At 48.3% G+C, this 18,988-nt stretch overlaps 1 protein-coding gene across 6 annotated transcripts in view; it reads left to right on the top strand.

The window, feature by feature from the left end:
• The window catches only part of LOC120918987 (zinc finger protein 264-like), a 52,634-nt gene that overhangs the window by 17,192 nt on the left and 16,454 nt on the right, over nt 1-18,988 (top strand). For 3 of the 6 annotated variants that reach the window (XM_040330908.1, XM_040330909.1, XM_040330907.1), the window contains exons 8-11: nt 6,485-6,559; nt 8,950-9,003; nt 11,058-11,132; nt 13,989-14,063. In XM_040330908.1, coding sequence (XP_040186842.1) covers nt 6,485-6,559; nt 8,950-9,003; nt 11,058-11,132; nt 13,989-14,063 — 279 coding nt within the window. Of the gene's footprint in view, nt 1-6,484; nt 6,560-8,949; nt 9,004-11,057; nt 11,133-13,988; nt 14,064-14,561; nt 16,474-18,988 lie in introns of those variants that run through there. The other 3 variants (XM_040330911.1, XM_040330913.1, XM_040330910.1) reach the window with 3 other exon arrangements.

Genomic DNA, 18,988 nt, shown 5'->3' with positions numbered 1-18,988 from the left:
CAATAAAATATTAGATGAGCGTAACATCTGGACTGGGGGATGGTCGGTAACAGTCAGGCTGGCCAGGGATGGAAATGTTGTCCGTCACCTGCCCTCCTCGGCTTTCATAGGGAGGGATAGGATGACCGTCTTCTACCCTGGTCAGCCGAAGCTGTGCCACCGCTGTGGAGAGAGGGGGCACCTTAGCTCCTCCTGTTCGGCCTTGATATGCTCAGTGTGTCGGGGTCAGGGTCATATGGCCAAGGACTGCACCCAGAAGATCAGGTGCAACTTGTGCCTGCGACTTGGCCACCCTTATAGCAGATGCCCTGAGGCCTGGCACAATATGGAGAAGGAGGTAGTGGATGAGATGTCAAGGCTGGACAGGATGGAGGGGGAGGCCCCTGGTGTACCATCCTCCGCTGCGGTGACCGACCCCCCTGGTCCTGCTCAGGATCCCTCCCCAGTTTCCTCCCCAGTTCCCTCCCCAGTTCCTGTGACCACCCCTTCTGTGTCTGTAAGTACTCCTTCTGTATCTGTATCTGTGTCCCCCCAGCCTACTGTACCCGCTCCTCTTGTGTCAGAACCTTCCAAGTCTGTGCCCCCTGAGTCAGTTACCCCCCAGAAGTCTATCCCTGTTAAGTCGGATTTACCCCCCCCACCAGGAGTGGTAGCGGGTACTAAAAAGGTCGCTTCAAAGAAAAAAACAAGGGATGAGGGCATCTCTGAGGCTGACCTCAAGTACCTGGAGGAGAGAAGGAAGGTTGGGCGGCGGAAGAAGCAGGCGGTGAGGACGGAACGGGGGCGGGAAGCTCTGGTGCCTGTCTCCACCCGTCGTAGGTCCACTAGATGGGACATTTCCTCATCTGGCGCTTCTTCAGAGCTGAGCTCTGATTCAGAGATGGAGTTGGAGGCGGCCTCAAGAAAGAGGGAGGCTTCTGGTGATGAGCAGCAGAGGGGAGCTAAGAAGCAATCCACCCAATAACCCAAATGGCGGTTCCCCCTCCGTTAAAAGTGGCGACAATAAATGTCGCCAGCATTAAGTCAGTGAGAGCTCGTTCTATGGCCTTCTTTTTGTTCAGCCAATTAGATGCTGAAATTTTATTTTTGCAAGAGACTAGGCTCACCTCCTTGGCAGATATTCATATGGCCAAGAGAGAGTGGAGGTATGGTCCATCTTACTGGTCTCTTGCGGCCGAGCCTTACGGCGGTGTGGCGGTGTTGTTTAAAACCGGCATGGTAACTGTCCGGCGGGTTATTGAGGTGGAGATTGGGAGATGTATGGTCTTAGACGTCCTTGTGGGAGGGCAGGACCTGCGCCTAATTAATATCTATGGGCCGCACACAAAGTGGGACAGGAAATGCCTTTTTACAAGGATCAAGCCATTTCTTTTTACATCCCGGCAAGTGGTCTTTGGAGGTGACTTTAATACAGTAACTAGGCCCAAGGACAGGAAGGCCTTCAAGGACAGGCTGGGATATGATAGCGTTTTTTTAAATAGTATGGTTAGGGATGCTGGTCTTGTGGATGTGCACATTGCGCACCTCCCGGATGACACCGGGTTCACCTTTCATCGTGGTAATAGTCAGAGTAGGATAGACAGGTTTTTTTTGAAGGAGGCCTCTGCTTTCTCACCCCCAGTGGTGCAGGCAGTAGAGTTCTCTGATCACTGTATGCTATCTGTGGCCCTGAATGCTTCAGACGCCCCTCAGAGGGGAAAGGGAATCTGGAGATTGAATTCGACTCTACTCAAGGAAGAACATGTTAGACAATCCTTTGAGGAATTCTTTCAGGCACAGGTGACCCTCCTGGACTTTTGTAGCAGCAAGGCTGAGTGGTGGGAGCTGACCAAAAAGAGGATCGCTGGATTCTTCAGGGGCCTAGCCAATAGAACACAGTTTAATAAATACATGACCTACCAACGTTTGCGGAGGAAGCTGGATATTCTTGTCTCGAGAGGAGGAGATCCTGGGGCAATCTCCGAAGTGAAACTCCTTCTCAGGAAGTGTCAATATGACCGGCATGCCTCTTTGGTTCTGGAAAGGGACTATGGGAAGTACCACTCGCCTGACCCTTACCAGAACTGCAAACAAGGTGTAGCTGTTAAAGCGGTCGTTGGCCTTAAGGACAGTACAGGTTCCGTGACAAAGTCCAGGTCAGGGATTCTGGAGGTCGTGAGGTCCTTTTATGCCGACCTTCTTGGAAGGAAAGAGCTTGACCGTGACAAGATGGAAAGCTTTTTGGACTCTACTCCAGGTCTAAATGGTGGAGATGTTCCATTGATGAATTTGACAGAGGAGATCACAGTTGAAGAGGTGATGAGGGCAATTGAACAGCTTGCCATCAAAAAGTCACCCGGACCGGATGGCTTGACGGCTGAGTTTTACAAAGCCTTTAAGTCTATTCTGGCCCCACATTTGGTAGAGGTTTTTAACAGTTGTCTTGCTGAGGGGGTGCTATCCCCTTCCATGAGGCACTCGGCTGTGATTCTTCTGTCAAAGGGTAAAGATCCTTCGATGATTGAGAATTGGCGCCCCATCAGCCTTCTTAATGTCGATAGAAAGATACTGGCGAAGATATTTTTCTGGCGCCTGTCGTCAGTAGCAGAGTCTTTGCTTTCTCGCCATCAGCACTGTTCGGTCCAGGGTAGGAGCACCTTCACAGCGGTGTTAGCTGTCCGGGAGGCCTTGGAGCGGTGCAGGGCTGCAGGCTGGGGAAAGTACTTGCTGACATTGGATCAGGCAAAGGCTTTTGATCGTGTTAACCATGAGTACCTGTGGTTGCTCCTTAGTAAGTACGGTCTGCCGGGTGGTTTTGTTGATTGGCTGAAAGTCTTGTATAAGGGGGCAGAAAGCTTCCCTCTTGTTAATGGTTGGGTTGGACGGTCCTTTGAGGTTGGCTCCGGGGTGCGCCAGGGTTGTCCCCTGAGTCCCCTGCTCTATGTGTTTGCAATCGACCCCTTCATCAGGAGGCTAGAGAGCGGCATGTTGTGTGGGGTACCAGTGGGGCTCCCGGGTGAGCCGCCATTGAGGGTTGTTGCTTATGCGGACGACGTATCGGTGATTGTCACTGGGACGGATGAGGCGGAGGAGGTGGTCTCTCTGACATCACGGTATTCTGAAGCATCAGGCTCCAAGATCAATCAGGAAAAGAGTGAAGTTTTCTGGATGGGAAAGGAAGGTGAGGGGTTTGATCTCCCGGACACCTTTCCAGTGCCCCGAGAAAGAATTAAGATACTAGGCATTGAATTTGGTCCCGGCGATTATGGCCTCAAAAACTGGGAAGGCAGACTGGAAATTGCCAATGCTAAGGTGGTCAACTGGAAGAGATGGAAGTTATCTATGAGGGAAAGGGTTGATCTGATTAAGACCTACCTGATTCCGATCTTCTTGTATGTCAGCTTTGTCTGCATCTTGCCAGTGTCTCTCTATGCTAGGATCAGTAGTGTGTTCTTCCAGATGCTGTGGGGGAACAGACTGAACCCCATCAAGAGGAATGTCACCTACCTATCCAGGAGGGAGGGTGGCTTAGGTATGGTCAACCCAATTCTTTTCTTTTCACTGCTATTTCTCAAGTTTAACATTGGTAGTATGCTTGCAGTGGAACCTCCTGGATGGGCAGGCATATTTAGATCTTGGTTTAGGCCTTTTCTGCGACTTTGGGAAGAAGGTGGCCAAGTGAAGAATCGCAGGGGTCATCGTGGTCAGCTACCAGCCTATGTAGCTCCGTGCCTGAAGTTACTGCGGCAGTGGCGATTGTCGGCTGAAGATCTCAGATCGGTTCCGAGGAAAGACCTTATGAGTCGAGTCTTGAGCGAAGTCTTTCATGACCCACTGGCCTTAAGGGATTGCCCAGGCCCAGTTTTGAGGGCGGGGTTGAGACTGATTAATTTGGATAGAATACCTCCTAAATTTAGGGATCTGGCCTGGTTGTGTTTCCACGGGAGGCTCTATGTTCGGGGCAATTTGAAATTCCGCAGTGGGGTGGATCGTAGCTGTCCTCGGGAGGAGTGTGCAGGTGAGGAGGAGACTATGGACCATTTTCTGCTTCGTTGCCCTTTTAACATAGAAGTGTACAAACAGGTGGGGCGGGCGCTCGGTGTTCCTTTCCTCTCCAGGCTGGGTTATGCCGAGTGGGTGTACGGAGCATTCAGTACCGGTGGAGGTTTTTGTTTGGATACACTTTTTTTAGTTAGCCTAGTGGTCCGTTATTTCACCTGGAACGCACGGTGTCAGGTCAGCATTCGGCAAAAAATCCTTCCTGTTGAGGTGGTGGTGTATGACATTGTGCATGAGGTGGGGAAGATTCGGGGGCTTGAGAGAGACAAGCGGGGTCAGGGGGCTTGGCTGAAGGCGTGGAGGGGTTTCAAGCCTCCCTGACTGCCAGGAGTCTCTTTCCCGGGTGTGGCTGTCTGTCTCTTATCACCCTAGATTATTATTTTTCATACATTTTGATAAATGGCTGCGTACATAGGTGACGGGTTGTGCCTCTTAGGCCCTTTCTGCTGCTTTGTGTAAATAGTTTTGTAGTAATGTTTTGGTAGTGGTGTATAGTGTATATATTGTATATATTCTGAACCTGGATGTGTATTCCTTGGATTTATGTTTGAAGTTTTGTACTATAGTTATGTTTTTTACTTTTGTATAAAATTGGTTGCTTGATTCTTTTCAATAAAAGATCAATAGTGTCCCATCATTGGTGTCAATGGGAGGAATAGTGTCCCATCATTGGTGTCAGGGGGGGGGGGAATAGTGTCCCATCATTGGTGTCAATGGGAGGAATAGTGTCCCATCAATGGTGTCAGGGGGGATAATAGTGTCCCATCATTGGTGTCATTGGGAGGAATGGTGCCCCATCATTGGTGTCAGTGCACCATCATTGAAGTCAATGGAAGGAATAGTGTCCAATCATTGGTGTCAATGGGAGAAATAGTGTCCCATCATTGGTGTCAGTGGGGGGAATAGTGTCCCATCATTGGTGTCATTGGGAGGAATAGTGTCCCATCATTGGTGTCATTGGGAGGAATGGTGCCCCATCATTGGTGTCAGTGGAAGAAACAGTGCACCATCATTGAAGTCAATGGGAGGAATGGTGTCCCATCATTGGTGTCAGTGGGAGGAATAGTGTCCCATCATTGGTGTCAATGGGAGGAATAGTGTCCCATCATTGGTGTCAGGGGGGGGAATAGTGTCCCATCATTGGTGTCAATGGGAGGAATAGTGCCCCATCATTGGTGTCAGTGGAACCAGTGGCAGTGCACCATCATTGAAGTCAATGGAAGAAATAGTGTCCCATCATTGGTGTCAGTGGGAGGAATAGTGACCCATCATTGGTGTCAGTGGGAGGAATAGTGACCCATCATTGGTGTCAGTGGGAGGAATAGTGACCCATCATTGGTGTCAGTGGGAGGAATGGTGCCCCATCATTGGTGCCAGTGGGAGGAATGGTGCCCCATCATTGGTGCCAGTGGGAGGAATAGTGCCTTGTATCGGTAGAAGGAATAGTGCCCCATCATTTGGTGTCAGTGGGAGGAATAGTGCCCCATCATTGATGTCAGTAGGAGAAATAGTGCCCCATCATTGGTGTCAGTGCAAGCAATGGTGCCCCATCATTGGTGTGAGTAGGAAGAATAATGCCCCATTATTGGTGTAAGTGGGAGGAATAGTGCCCCGTCATTGATGTCAGTGGAAGGAATTGTGCCCCATCATTAGGGTCAGTGGGAAGAATCGTGCCCCAGTGTATGTATAAATATCTAAAAACCATTCATCAGAGATATACTCATGATAGTGATACAAAATATCAGTGTCTGAACCCAACAGACCACATACCAGTTTGTGGCATCCATAAATTAGCCAAAGAATATTCTTCAAAATTGTGATAAGAAGACTTCCACTTAATAAGGAAGAAAAGCCCCACATTCCATTCCTTCTTGTGGTTTTACGTAGAAAAGAACCGGATCCACCTTGTTGCACACAACGAGGCACTTACCAGATCCAAATGATCATTGCGCTAAAAACTGCCATAAAGTGCTTAGAGGGGTAAACAGTTCCCACTGAACACAACAGTGCCGCACATCCTGGAAGGGGGGTAAAAACTCCCATATAGATATAACATGAAAATAAAGAAACATCCAGCATAGAGTAGTAAAGTTCAAACACCAATTTATTATAAAACAAAGTGCGCACTCACATATGATAAATGAATAGAGTGATACCGCATTGCATGCAGACAGTCTTGTCCCATCCAGATTCTAACAGAAGTGTGCGTGATCATGTCAGGTTCGAAAGGCCCCGCCCAAAGTGTTTCGTCATAGTAAACGTCATTGTTACATTCACATTGATACTGAGTTATTGCAGTTTTGGTCCTTCATGCCTTAGTACAGTTTTGTCTCTCATTTCAGAGATGAGTTGGTGGATTTTTGTGATTTTTTTTTTAACCCTGTTGGGTTGTCGATGAGTCAGAAGTCAGATCAGTTAGCTGTGGTATTTTTTGCTGTCATTGCAGAGAATGTTCCCCGAGGAGAACAAGGACAGGAGGATTGGCCCAACAACAGAACCTGCAAATCCGAATATCTCTCAGGTGAGCCAACTAAAGCTATACGATACCGTGTATCCGCCTATTCATATCCTGTAGACCAGGGGGTCTCAAACTTTTTGAAACCAGGGCCCGGAAAATTCTTGTAATGCCCCCCCCCCAAAAAAAAATAATGTATATATAATTACTTAGAGTTGCACCAATACCAATAGGAATACTGAGCATTTGCAAGAGTACTTGTACTCTTGCAAATTCTCCGATGCTTGACCCGATACCTGGGCAGTCAGGGGTGATCGGTGCGGTGGTGGGGGAGTTACAACCACCGATCTTCCTGTATAGATTTTAATAGAGAAGCTGACAGCCCCCCCCCTCCTCCAGTCCCCCTCCGTGTCCTCCGTGCTCCTCCAGTCCCCTTCCGTGTCCTCCGTGCTCCTCCATGTCCTCCGTGCTCCTCCATGCTCCTCCAGTCCCCTTCCATGTCCTCCATGTCCTCCGTGCTCCTCCAGTCCCCTTCTGTGTCCTCCTTGCTCCACCAGTCCCCTTCCGTGTCCTCCGTGCTCCTCCATGTCCTCCGTGCTCCTCCATGCTCCACCAGTCCCCTTCCGTGTCCTCCGTGCTCCTCCATGTCCTCCATGCTCCTCCAGTCCCCTTCCGTGTCCTCGGTGCTTCTCCGGTCCCCTCCCTGTCCTCCGTGCTCTTCCAGTCCCCTCTCTGTCCCCCCTCCGTGTCCTCCGTGCTCCTCAAGTCCCCCTCCGTGTCCTCCGTGCTCCTCCACGTCCTCCGTGCTGCTCAAGTCCCCCTCTGTGCTCCTTCAGTCCCCTTCCGTGTCCTCCGTGCTCTTCCAGTCCCCCTCTGTGTCCTCCGTGCACCGATCATCCCTGACTGTCCCCTGTGTCCTTCTCCGTGTGCTCCTCTGGTCCTCTCTCTGTCCCCCTCCATGTCCTCCGTGCTCCTCAAGTCCCCCTCTGTGTCCTCCGTGCATCTTCACGTCCTCCGTGCTCCTCCAGTCCCCTTCCGTGTCCTCCGTGCTCCTCAAGTCCCCCTCCGTGTACTCCGTGCTCCTCCACGTTCTCCGTGCTCCTCAATGCTCCTCCAGTCCTTTTCTGTGTCCTCCATGCTTCTCCGGTCCCCCTCCCTGTCCTCCGTGCTCCTCCAGTCCCCTTCCGTGTCCTCCATGCTTCTCCGGTCCCCCTCCCTGTCCTCCGTGCTCCTCCAGTCCCCCTCTGTGTCCTCCGTGCACCGATCATCCCTGACTGTCCCCTGTGTCCTTCTCCGTGTCCTCCTCTGTGCTCCTCCAGCAAATTGGATCATGCTTTATTGGTGTTTTCTTGCCTTCCTCTAGGTCAGGGGTCTCCAAACTTTCTAAAAAAAGGGGCCAGTTTACTGTCATTCTGGCTTTTGGGGGGCTGGACTGTGGCCATCGAGAGTAGAAAATATCCCAGCCACCAGGGATATGAGAGACACTGTGTATGGACACGTAACAGTGCTTGTGTTCTCTGTTGTCAGAAATGCTGTTGTTTGATATGATATTTTGTATCAAGTTTTGTTTGTGATGTTATCCTGCCGTTTGTATTACTCTGTACCATGTCGGCCCATGTGGGCCTCTTTCCTGTTATAAATAAACAATAAAAAATATCCCAGCAATAGTTGGAGCAAACAATGGCCCATCTTTTGTGTTCTTGGGAGGAACTGTGGCCCATCATTGGTAAGAATTGTCCCCGTCATTGGGTTCCATCGTTGGTTTCATTGGTAGGCATTGTGTCCTATCATTGATTCCATTGGGTCCCATTGTTGGTGTCCGTGAGAGGAATTGTGCCCCATCACTGGCATCATTTGGAGGAATTGTGCCCCATTGTTGATGTCATTGGTAGGAATTATGCTCCATCGTTTGTGTCATTGGGAGGAATTGTTGGTCAAGGGCCATCGTTGGTCAAGGGCCGAATAAAAGCAAGCAAAGTGCCACATCCGGCCCCCAGGCCTCAGTTTGGAGACCACTGCTCTAGATCTTCTGTGGATATAGAATTAATTGTATTTATGGAGGTTTTCTATATTTGTAACTGCAGTGAGCTGAGTGGCAATCTGAGAAGTTGGAGGGCACTGTGGGAGGTTGAGGCCTTTTTTTTTTTTACGTAGCTATTGCTCCCTACTACAGTTCCAATTTTACAAGTAGTCCCCTCCGCATTGCACTCACCCCCCGGTGTAAATAGCTGTGTCGTCCTCCCCACTATATAAAGTAAAAAAGTAATGCGAATCGCAGGAGCGGCTGTGGATTTATCAGTTTACCTAAAGCTCCCATTTAAGCTGATGTAATATTGATAAAAAGCTGCTGTAACCCTGACAGCAAAAAATTCACTCATTTATATTTAACTGTTTGAGTTTCATTGTTATCATGCTTCTTGTCTCATTCTGATATTCTCTGTCCCCCCCCCCCCCAGACAATGAGGATGCAGAAGAGGAGGATGGCGGCTGTCTCAGGTCTCCGGACCCCGGTGCGTTCTGTCTCCTTGTTCAACTATTGGTCAGTTGCAGCTGTTGGTAGTGGTGTGGGAGATTAGGTCACATACATTGTCACATACATCCTCCACATCTAGGGCCAGATCCTCAAAAGAGATACGGCGGAGTAACTGCTGTTACTCCGTCGTATCCCTGGTCCTAACTATGGAACTGATCCACAGACTCAGTTTCCCATAGTTAGGACGAAGATCCGACATGTGTAATTGAATTACACTGTCGGATCTTAAGGATGCAATTCTAGGCCGGCCGCTAGGTGGCGAGGCCATTGCGGCCGGCGTAGAATATGCAAATGACCAGTTATGGCGATCCACGAACGCTCCGACGGGCCCGTCGCTCTAAATCTACGTCGTTTACGTCGAGTTCCGCCGCGTAAAACTAGGGCTAAGCCCTAGTTGTCTTAAGCCATGTTAAGTATGGCCGTCGTTCCCGCGTCAAATTTTAAATTCTACGTCGTTTGCGTAAGACGTCCGTGAATGGCGCTGGACGCCATTTACGTTAACGTCTAAGCAAATGACGTCGGAGCGACGTCAGTTAGCGCAATGCACGTCGGGTAATTTACCCGACGGAGCATGCGCAGTACGTCCGGCGCGGGAGCGCGCCTAATTTAAATGGGACTCGCCCATTTAAATAGGAACGCCTTGCGCCGGACGGATTTAAGTTACAGCGCCGCAAAATTCCAGGTAAGTGCTTTGTGGATCGGCACCTAACTTGGGAATTTTGCGGCGGAGTAACTTAAATCCGAAAAGTTACGTTGCGCCGCGGCTTTGTGGATAACCCCCCTAATGTCTACACAGGGCTGGTGCAAGGATTTTTGACACCCTAGGCAAAATCAAATTTTTCCACCCCCCCACACCTGGCTTCACCCCTGATCCCACCCCTGTTTGCCCTGCCCATGTACACCCCACCTTTTTAATGAAGCATACGTCAAATGCAGCCCACCAGCACCCATCAATTAAAGAGAAGAAACATAGTGGCCAGGCGCCCTAGGCAGCCTAGTTTGCCTAGTGGTATCACCGACCCTGTGTCTACATGGTCAAAGGAGCAGGATGGGTTAGTCACCATGCCGACCAGCCGCGGCAGTTATACGGCTGCTGGGCGAGAGCACGTAGTATAACGTCACCTCGCCCAGCAGCCAATAGGGGAGCGCGCACGCGCCCGACTCCCGTTCCCGGCGGGCGCGATCGCTGTCCGGGCACCCGTGATCGCTCGTTACAGAGCGAGGACCGGGAGCTGTGTGTATAAACACAGCTCCCTGTCCTGTCGGGAGAAATGCCTGACTGTCTGTTCATACAATGTATGAATAGCGATCAGTCATTTCCCCTAGTGAGTCCCCCCCCCTACAGTTAGAACACACCCAGGGAACATACTTAACCCCGCCCCCTAGTGTTAACCCCTTCCCTGCCAGTGGCATTTTTATAGTAATCCAATGCATTTTTATAGCACTGATCGCTATAAAAATGCCAATGGTCCCAAAAATTTGTCAAGTGTCCGAAGTGTCCGTCATAATGTTGCAGTCCCGAAAAAAAATCGCTGATCGCCGCCATTACTAGTAAAAAAAAAAATATTAATAAAAATGCCATAAACGACCCCCTATTTTGTAAACGCTATAACTTTTGCGCAAACCAATCAATAAACGCTTATTGCGTTGTTTTTTTTTTGCGAAAAATATGTAGAAGAATACGTATCGGCCTAAACTGAGGAAAAAAAATAATTTTTTATGTATTTTTGGGGATATTTATTATAGCAAAAAGTAAAAAATATTATTTTTTTTCAAAATTGTCGCTCTATTTTTGTTTATAGCGCAAAAACTAAAAACCGCAGAGGTGATCAAATACCACCAAAAGAAATCTCTATTTTTGGGAAAAAAAGGACGCCAATTATGTTTGGGAGCCACGTCGCACGACCGCGCAATTGTCAGTTAAAGCGACGCAGAGCCGAATCGCAAAAAGTGCTATGGTCTTTGACCAGCAATATGGTCCAGGGGTTAAGTGGTTAATAATAGAAGTTCTTATTGCCTATTGTGCCCTAGAAATTGCCAACGAAGAAACTGTGAGCGCCAGCCATGATTTGAAGCCCCTGATTAAGAGAGAAGAATGTTCTCCAGGTAATGAATTGTATTTTGCAAATGTCATTATTGATGATTATGAGAGTCGCTTCTTGAAGATAACACTTCAACTTCTGTGTGTTTTTATCAGTTGTCACTAAATAGCATTTAAAGCGGAGTTCCACCCAGAAATGGAACTTCCGCTTTTTGGAACCCCCCCTTCGGTGTCACATTTGGCACCTTTCAGGGGGACGGGGAGCAGATACCCATCTAATACAGGTATTTTGCTCCCACTTCCGACCATAGATAGCCGGCTATCTACGCCACGTCCGGCGACTCCCCCCGCTGTCCTCTGGGAGACACACAGGTCCCAGAGGACAGCAGGGACCAGTGGGATCACACAGCGCGAGTCGTGCATGCGCAGTAGGGAACCAGGCCGCAAGGCTTCACTTCCTGATTCCCTCACCGAAGATGACGGCGGCAGCAGCCGAGAGCCGAGGGACAGATCGGCTTTGGGTGCCGACATCACGGGGCGCCCTGGACAAGTAAGTGTTCCTATTTTAAAAGTCAGCAGCTGCAGAACTCAGCTTTAATGCTTGTAGCATGAAAGTGGAACTTCACTCTCCCAATCGTCATTAATTATCTTTAATCCTCATGCTGCTAGCATTAGGAAATGGGAAAGTAGATAATTTTTACTTGTTGTAAGCATTTTTATTTACATTTTTCAGTTATTTTCTGGTTTCTTGCCTAGGCAAAGGATGTCATACATTCCAGGAGTCTTCACAAGGGGAGGAGAGGAGGAGGGGTTTTCTAATTCATCCCAAGGGTGTTCTATCGGGTTGAGGACAGGACTCTGTGCACTCCAACCAAGTTCCTTCACCCAAAACTCGCTTATTCACACTATATTGCCAAAAGTATTGGGCCATCCCAAATCATTTGGTGGAGGGGGGATTATGGTGTGGGGTTGTTTTTCAGGGGGTGGGCTTGGCCCCTTAGTTCCAGTGAAGGGAACTCTTAATATGCCAGGCATGCCAAGACATTTTGGACAATTTCATGCTCCCAACCTTGTGGGGAGAGTTTGGGGACGGCCCCTTCCTGTTCCAACATGACTGCACACCAGTGCACAAAGCAAGGTCTATAAAGACATGGAGGAGAGAGTTTGGGGTGGAGAAACTTGACTGGCCTGCACAGAGTTCTGACCTCAACCCAAAAGAACCCCTTTGGGATGAATTAGAGCGGAGACTGCCAGCCAGGTCCTCTCGTCCATCAGTGCCTGACCTCACAAATGCGCTTCTGGAAGAATAGTCAAACATTCCCATAGTCCAGTGGTTCTCAACCTGGTGGTCGGGACCCCCTCAGGGATCGAATTACGATTTGCCAGGGGTCACCAAACCCGGGCTGTTCCTGAAGCGCACACCACTCTCCCAGCCTTTTCACGGCCGCCCACTCAGCCTATTCGCAGCTGCCCAGTTCAAGGCATAGATGGGGGCGGAGACTAGATGTCAGCTGACTGGTGAGGAATGTGAAGTGGGAGGGGCTGGAGGAGACCCTATCTCCTGATATCAGCATAGGGGGTCACTGCTGCGAGACACCACGAAGCCAGAGACACAGTGAGTAACACTGCCTGTGATTATATTTGCCATTCAAAGTCCCCACTACAGTTCTCAGATCAGCAGATGACCTTGATCAAGAACACCTAAGTGGGCTGATCAGAACTCCCTCGGCACTGCTACTCTTCCCATTCCCCCCACCCCCTCAACAAGGAGTAAGAGAAAGAATAAAAAAAGAGAATACATGGAAGGGAGAGGATAGAGGGGGAGAAACAAAGAAAAAGGGAGAGAAAGAACAAGAAAGACGGCCAGAGAGAGAGAGAGATAAAAGGGAAAGAAAGGAGAACAAAGAGAAAGAGTGGTACATCCTAAAATGTGGAGTGGAAGGGCCTCAGGGAGCGCTAAATGTTCGAGGGTTAGGGGTGCAAATTACTTGCCTTGCCTTGGGTGCTGACAACCCGCGCTACAGCCAATAGAGGCGCCCCCCCCGTTCTCGCCCCTGGTCCCGATGCGCGTGCCCGGCGGGCGCGATCACCGCCGGGCACCCGCGATCGCTCCTTACAGAGCGAGAGCCGGGAGCTGTGTGTTTAAACACACAGCTCCCGATCCTGTCAGGGGGAGAAATGCCTGATTGTCTGTTCGTACAATGTAGGAACAGCGATCAGTCATTTCCCCAAGTCAGTCCCACCCCCCCTTTAGTTAGAACACAAACAGGGAACATATTTAACCCCTTCCTCGCCCCCTAGTGTTAACCCCTTCCCTGCCAGTTTCATTTTTATAGTAATCGATGCATTTTTATAGCACTGATCGCTATAAAAATGCCAATGATCCCAAAAATGTGTCAAAAGTGTCCGAAGTGTCCGCCATAATGTCGCAGTACCGATAAAAATCGCTGATCGCCGCCATTACTAGTAAAAAAAAAATATTAATAAAAATGGCATAAAACTATCCCCTATTTTGTAAACGCTATAACTTTTGCTTATTGCGATTTTTTTATGAAAAATATGTAGAAGAATACGTATCGGCCTAAACTGAGGAAAAACATTTTTTTATATATTTTTGGGGGATATTTATTATAGCAAAAAGTAAAAAATATTATTTTTTTTCAAAATTGTCGCTCTATTTTTGTTTATAGCGCAAAAACTAAAAACCGCAGAGGTGATCAAATACCACCAAAAGAAAGCTCTATTTGTGGGGAAAAAAAGGACGCCAATTTTGTTTGGGGGGCCACGTCACACGACCGCGCAATTGTCAGTTAAAGCGACGCAGTGCCGAATCACAAAAAGTGCTCTGGTCTTTGACCAGCAATATGGTCCAGGGGTTAAGTGGTTAATAATAGAAATTCTTATTGCCTATTGTGCCCTAGAAATTGCCAACGAAGAAACTGCGAGCGCCAGCCATGATTTGAAGCCCCTGATTAAAAGAGAAGAATGTTCTCCAGGTAATGAATTGTATTTTGAAAATGTCATTATTGATGATTTATGAGAGTCGCTTCTTGAAGATAACACTTCAACTTCTGTGTGTTTTTATCAGTTGTCACTAAATAGCATCTAAAGCGGAGTAGCCCGGTCATTGACCAGCAATATGGTCCGGGGGTTAAGTGGTTAAAGTTCATGTGTTTGTAAAGACAGGTGTCTCAATACTTTTGGCAATATAGTGTATATATGCCTTTAGTAAATCAACCCCTATGATCTATCCTCAAGCAGAGGCTCAAGCAGCCAAAACTTTGTTCCTCCCCTTTAGTGGAGATCACATGACCAAATGACAGCGCTTTTAGACATGGGACCAGCAATGGTGAAAGCGATGTTTTCTCCAGCAAAGGTAGCTAAGTCAGGCCTTCCTGCTACTATTTATTTTCTTCTTTTATTAAACATGTTATTATTTGTATCCAATTTAAAGTCTTCTTTAAAAATCCATTAAATTTTTTTCTCTGTGTCAGAGATCAGCACTGGTTCGAATGCAGCAGATGATTCCCATGATGCACCTGGCCCCATGCTGTGGATAGCAGAGGATGGCACCACTTACACCTCTTGGATACCGTTCCGTGTCTATTCTTCTGACGCACCCATTATGAAAAGGCATACAGGGCACAGAAAAAAAAGGCTTCTTGAGCAGCCTGTTTTGCTCTTTGAAACAGCTGATACCGCTCCCAACCCCACAGAGTTAGAAGAACATTCTAAAAGTAGGCTAAGGAACCTCCCAGCACTGGACTGGGTCGTCGGACAAACACCTTCGCAGGCAACACTCTGGTGTGGCGTATGCAATATGTGTTTTTACAGCGCGGCCGAGCTTAAAACTCACCAAATCACGCACAGCGAGGAAACTCTGCTAAGGTGTGAAGACTGTGCGGAGGTCTTTGATGTCAAGGGCGATCTTGAAAAGCATAAAGCCAAGGAACATGGCAAGCTGCGCTATCCTTGTGAGGTCTGCGGCTTGCAGTATAACTACCGCTCGCAGTACATTATTCACCAGCGAACCCACACCGGCGAGAAGCCGTTTTGTTGCAAAGAGTGCGGGCAGGCGTTCGGCCATAAATGCAGCCTGCTCATACACATGAGGAAACATTCGGGGAGCTCGCTGTTTGAGTGCGGCCGGTGCGGGAAACTGCTGGACACCGGGCAGGCCTTAGAGAAACACCGCAAACTGCGGTTCTGCGTCAACTGTAAGAAATGCTTCACCCGCAGGGCGCTGAGGCACCACCTGAAAACGCACGCGCAGGACGAGATGGCGAAGAAAGACTAGCTAGACTTCCGAAAAACTTTCCATGGTCTCATCCGAAATTTCTGTTTGTTCTAAAAGGACCAGTATGCGCCTTTTTGTGGTCTTAAAACAAAGTCTCTAACTGTGACAGCCATTCTGTGTCTCTTGGAGTTGGAGTCATTGCCAGTAAAACTGACAGCTTGCTTCATTGTCCAAAAACCAGTGTTCAGTCAGACTGAGAATGTCAGCCGCCATTGATTACACAGGTCTTTTGCTTTGTGATAGGTTCCCTTTCAGAGTCATTGTCAGGAACCATAAACCAGGTGGTGACAGAAAGTGCAGTCAAAATCTCACCTTTAATGAAATAGCAAAAAATAACACAGTTCAGGAACATAGTCAAAAACTGAAGCTAGGGTTTGGATGCCAGAGCGGGTAATCGGACGAGTCGGAACCAGGAAACCAGAAGTCAGCGTAGTGGAGAGCAAAATCAGGAACAGGTATCAGAAGAGAAGTCAGCCAGGCCAAGTCAGACACAGGAACACACTGGAGATCATAGACCACACAAGGGCAAGGATAGACCACACAAGGGCAAGGAGGAAATGAGCTAAGCTGTTTAAATAGCAAAAAGGGTCTGGCTGTAGGCCGGACTAATGAGGCAGGTAATGGTAACCAGGTGAGTCTATGTGGAAACAACCAGTGGCTGGTCATTTACCAACAGCTGAGCAGCTTCTGTGCTGTGAAAAAAAAAGGACTGCCATAAATAGCAGGAGCCCAGCCCTGACAGTCAATGTTACCGTATCACAAACCAGGGAAATTTATAGTAAGCATATGATAGAAAAATATTTAAGGAGTAAATCCCCTCTGGGTGATCTATATACATTACAGGGATTTTAACAATCTTTGTTGCAGATCCCTACCAGGTTCTGCGCTGAAGAAATAGTTGTTTGTTTGGCCATGTCCTATGCAGACTGATTTTGAATGGGAGTATCTGGTTCATTATAATCAGCTGATGCTCTGTCGGTATTCTGATGAAGAAAGCTGCAGTGTCGACATCCCTTTAAAAGTAATTATCCCACAAAAAAAGCAAATTCCTATTGCAGGGGATGCCTAAAATTTGACTTGTATCTTAGTGTAGACCAGGGGTCTCCAAACATGCTAAACAAAGAGCTGGTTTATTGTCCAAATTTGAATTAGGTGGGCTTACGCCGACACATATTTACACTACGCCGCCGTAACGTAGGGCGCAAGTTATTTCTGAATACGGAACTTGCGCCCTAAGTTACGGCGGCGTAGTGTATCTCAGATACGCTACGCCTGCCTACAACTTAGACTATTCTATCTGAATCCGGGCCCAAGTGTACAAAAAAGTGCATGTGAAAACACACACAAAAAAGTGCACTTATGGGTTGTGTCCATGGGCGTCCGCTGAAATTTTTTCAGAGGGGGGCGCTTTGGCAGTGGCGATACACAGTTGCATTTTACCCTTTCTTCGACCACTAGCGGGGGTTAAAAGCGCCCCCCCACACGTTAATATGGAAAAACACCCCACTGTGCCCTCTGCATCTTTCAATATCTCTTTGTCACTACTGTGTACCCCCTCTCCACAACTGCACCTCTGGACCCCTTTACATTACACAGCACCTCACAGCTCTGGACCCTTTTACATTACACAGCACCCCACAGCTCTGGACCCCTTTACATTACACAGCACCCTGCATCACTGGCCCTCTTTACATTACACAGCACCCTTCATCACTGGACCCCTTTACATTACACAGCCCCCTGCATCATTGGCCCCCTTTACATTACACAGCACCCTGCATCACTGGACCCCTTTACATTACACAGCACCCTGCATCACTGGACCCCTTTACATTACACAGCACCCTGCATCACTCGACCCCTTTACATTACACAGCACCCTGCATCACTGGCCCCCTTTACATTACACAGCACCCTGCATTACTGGACCCCTTTACATTATACAGCACCCCTTTCCCTTGACTGAAACACTACACTATATTGACAGTATATTTATTTCAGGTCTAAAAGAGGAATCTTTTGGAATGAGGAACAAATGGATTTGATTCCAGAAGAGGGACAGGCACTCTAAATAAGGGAAAACTAGAGTGGAGGGAAGCGCTGCAGTCACCGCTTAAATCGGCCCCAGGGCCTGGCTCTCCCTGGCAATTCTAGGGGGGGGCAAACGACCCCCCTTGTCCTATGGAGCGGACGCCCATGGTTGTGTCTCTAGCCCACCTCCAGAAGAAGTAGGACCTTTTGCGACCCCTCCGGGGGGCAAGGCTCAAACTTGGTCCACCTAGCCAAAGGGCCTGGCGGACCCCTCTCCTTATGGTCAGCCGAAACAGAATACTAGATGAGTAGATGAGGGGCTCTCCCAAAAAGAGACTCCTGGTTCTCCGGGAGGGGGGGGGGAACCTAATAGCCCCAGAGGCATAGTGAGTTTGCCAGACTCGTAGTTACTAGGAGAACCCCTGGGGGGCCACTCCCAGAGGGCACAGACACCATAGGTTCTTTGCCTTGTTAGCCCAAGACCAGACCAGGCAACAATGTTCAGACTAGGAGGTCCATCCATTCCAAGGATTTACTCCAGTTCCAACCCACACCTTACATGGTGCACGCTCATTTGGTTTCCTCAGCTATCCAAAAGGCTCCCCAGGACCCCCATCATACCAGCATTGGTAGTGTACAGCCTACCAGCAGATATTTATTTTTTATTTTTAACTCCTGCAGTGTAGTAAAACAATCACAAAACCCTGGTACATAAAAAAGTGAAGCACACGAAAAACTACACAAGACCCTCCTCCAAAGAAAGAGGACCCCGGCCCTGATCCCCTGGGGTGTAAGGCTCTGACATGAAGTTAAAAAACCTTCTGTGTGCAGCAGCACCCTCCCCCCCCCCAAATACTTACCTGAGCCCCATCCCCATCCAACGATGTGCACGGGTCCCTTCCTCCTCACTGGCTAAGACAGCAGAGGGGAACAATTGACTTCCACTACTGTCAATCATATCCAGAGAGCCAATGAGGAGAGAGTGGGGGCGGGGCTGAACCGCACTCCATGTGTGAAAGGACACTGTCAATTATGACAATGGGGACTCATCTGTTTCCAGAATACACTGATCATCGCTGCCACTTTGTGTTGGTCCATCACATAAAATCGCAATGAAATACATTTACGTTTTTTGGTTGTAACATGACAAAATGTGGAAAATTTCAAGGGGTGTGAATACGTTAAGGCACTGTATTTACTCAGCGTAACATCATACTTTACCAAACAATGGGGTATTTTATTATATTGTGTTTTTTAACATTAAAATTCAAAAAAGTGTATTTTTCCAATCGTTTTTATTGAAAATTGTACATCTCAAATTTCAAGGCAAAATATTGTTTACATGAGATAAGAATTTCCGTATACAAAATAATGTTTTAAGGTACTAAAGGTATGAGCAAGATCGTATACCCCTAACAAGGGTGCTCGTTGTATCTCTTATTTCTTTATACTACAACTTAACCACTTCAGCCCCGGACCATTTGGCTGGCCAAAGACCAGAGCACTTTTTGCGATTCGGCACTGCGTCGCTTTAACTGGCAATTGCGCGGTCGTGCGACGTGACTCCCAAACAAAATTGGCGTCCTTTTTTCC

This window comes from Rana temporaria, chromosome 12 (genome assembly GCF_905171775.1).
Source record: "Rana temporaria chromosome 12, aRanTem1.1, whole genome shotgun sequence".
Taxonomy (NCBI): domain Eukaryota; kingdom Metazoa; phylum Chordata; class Amphibia; order Anura; family Ranidae; genus Rana; species Rana temporaria.
This window is presented reverse-complemented; position numbering and strand designations above follow the sequence as displayed.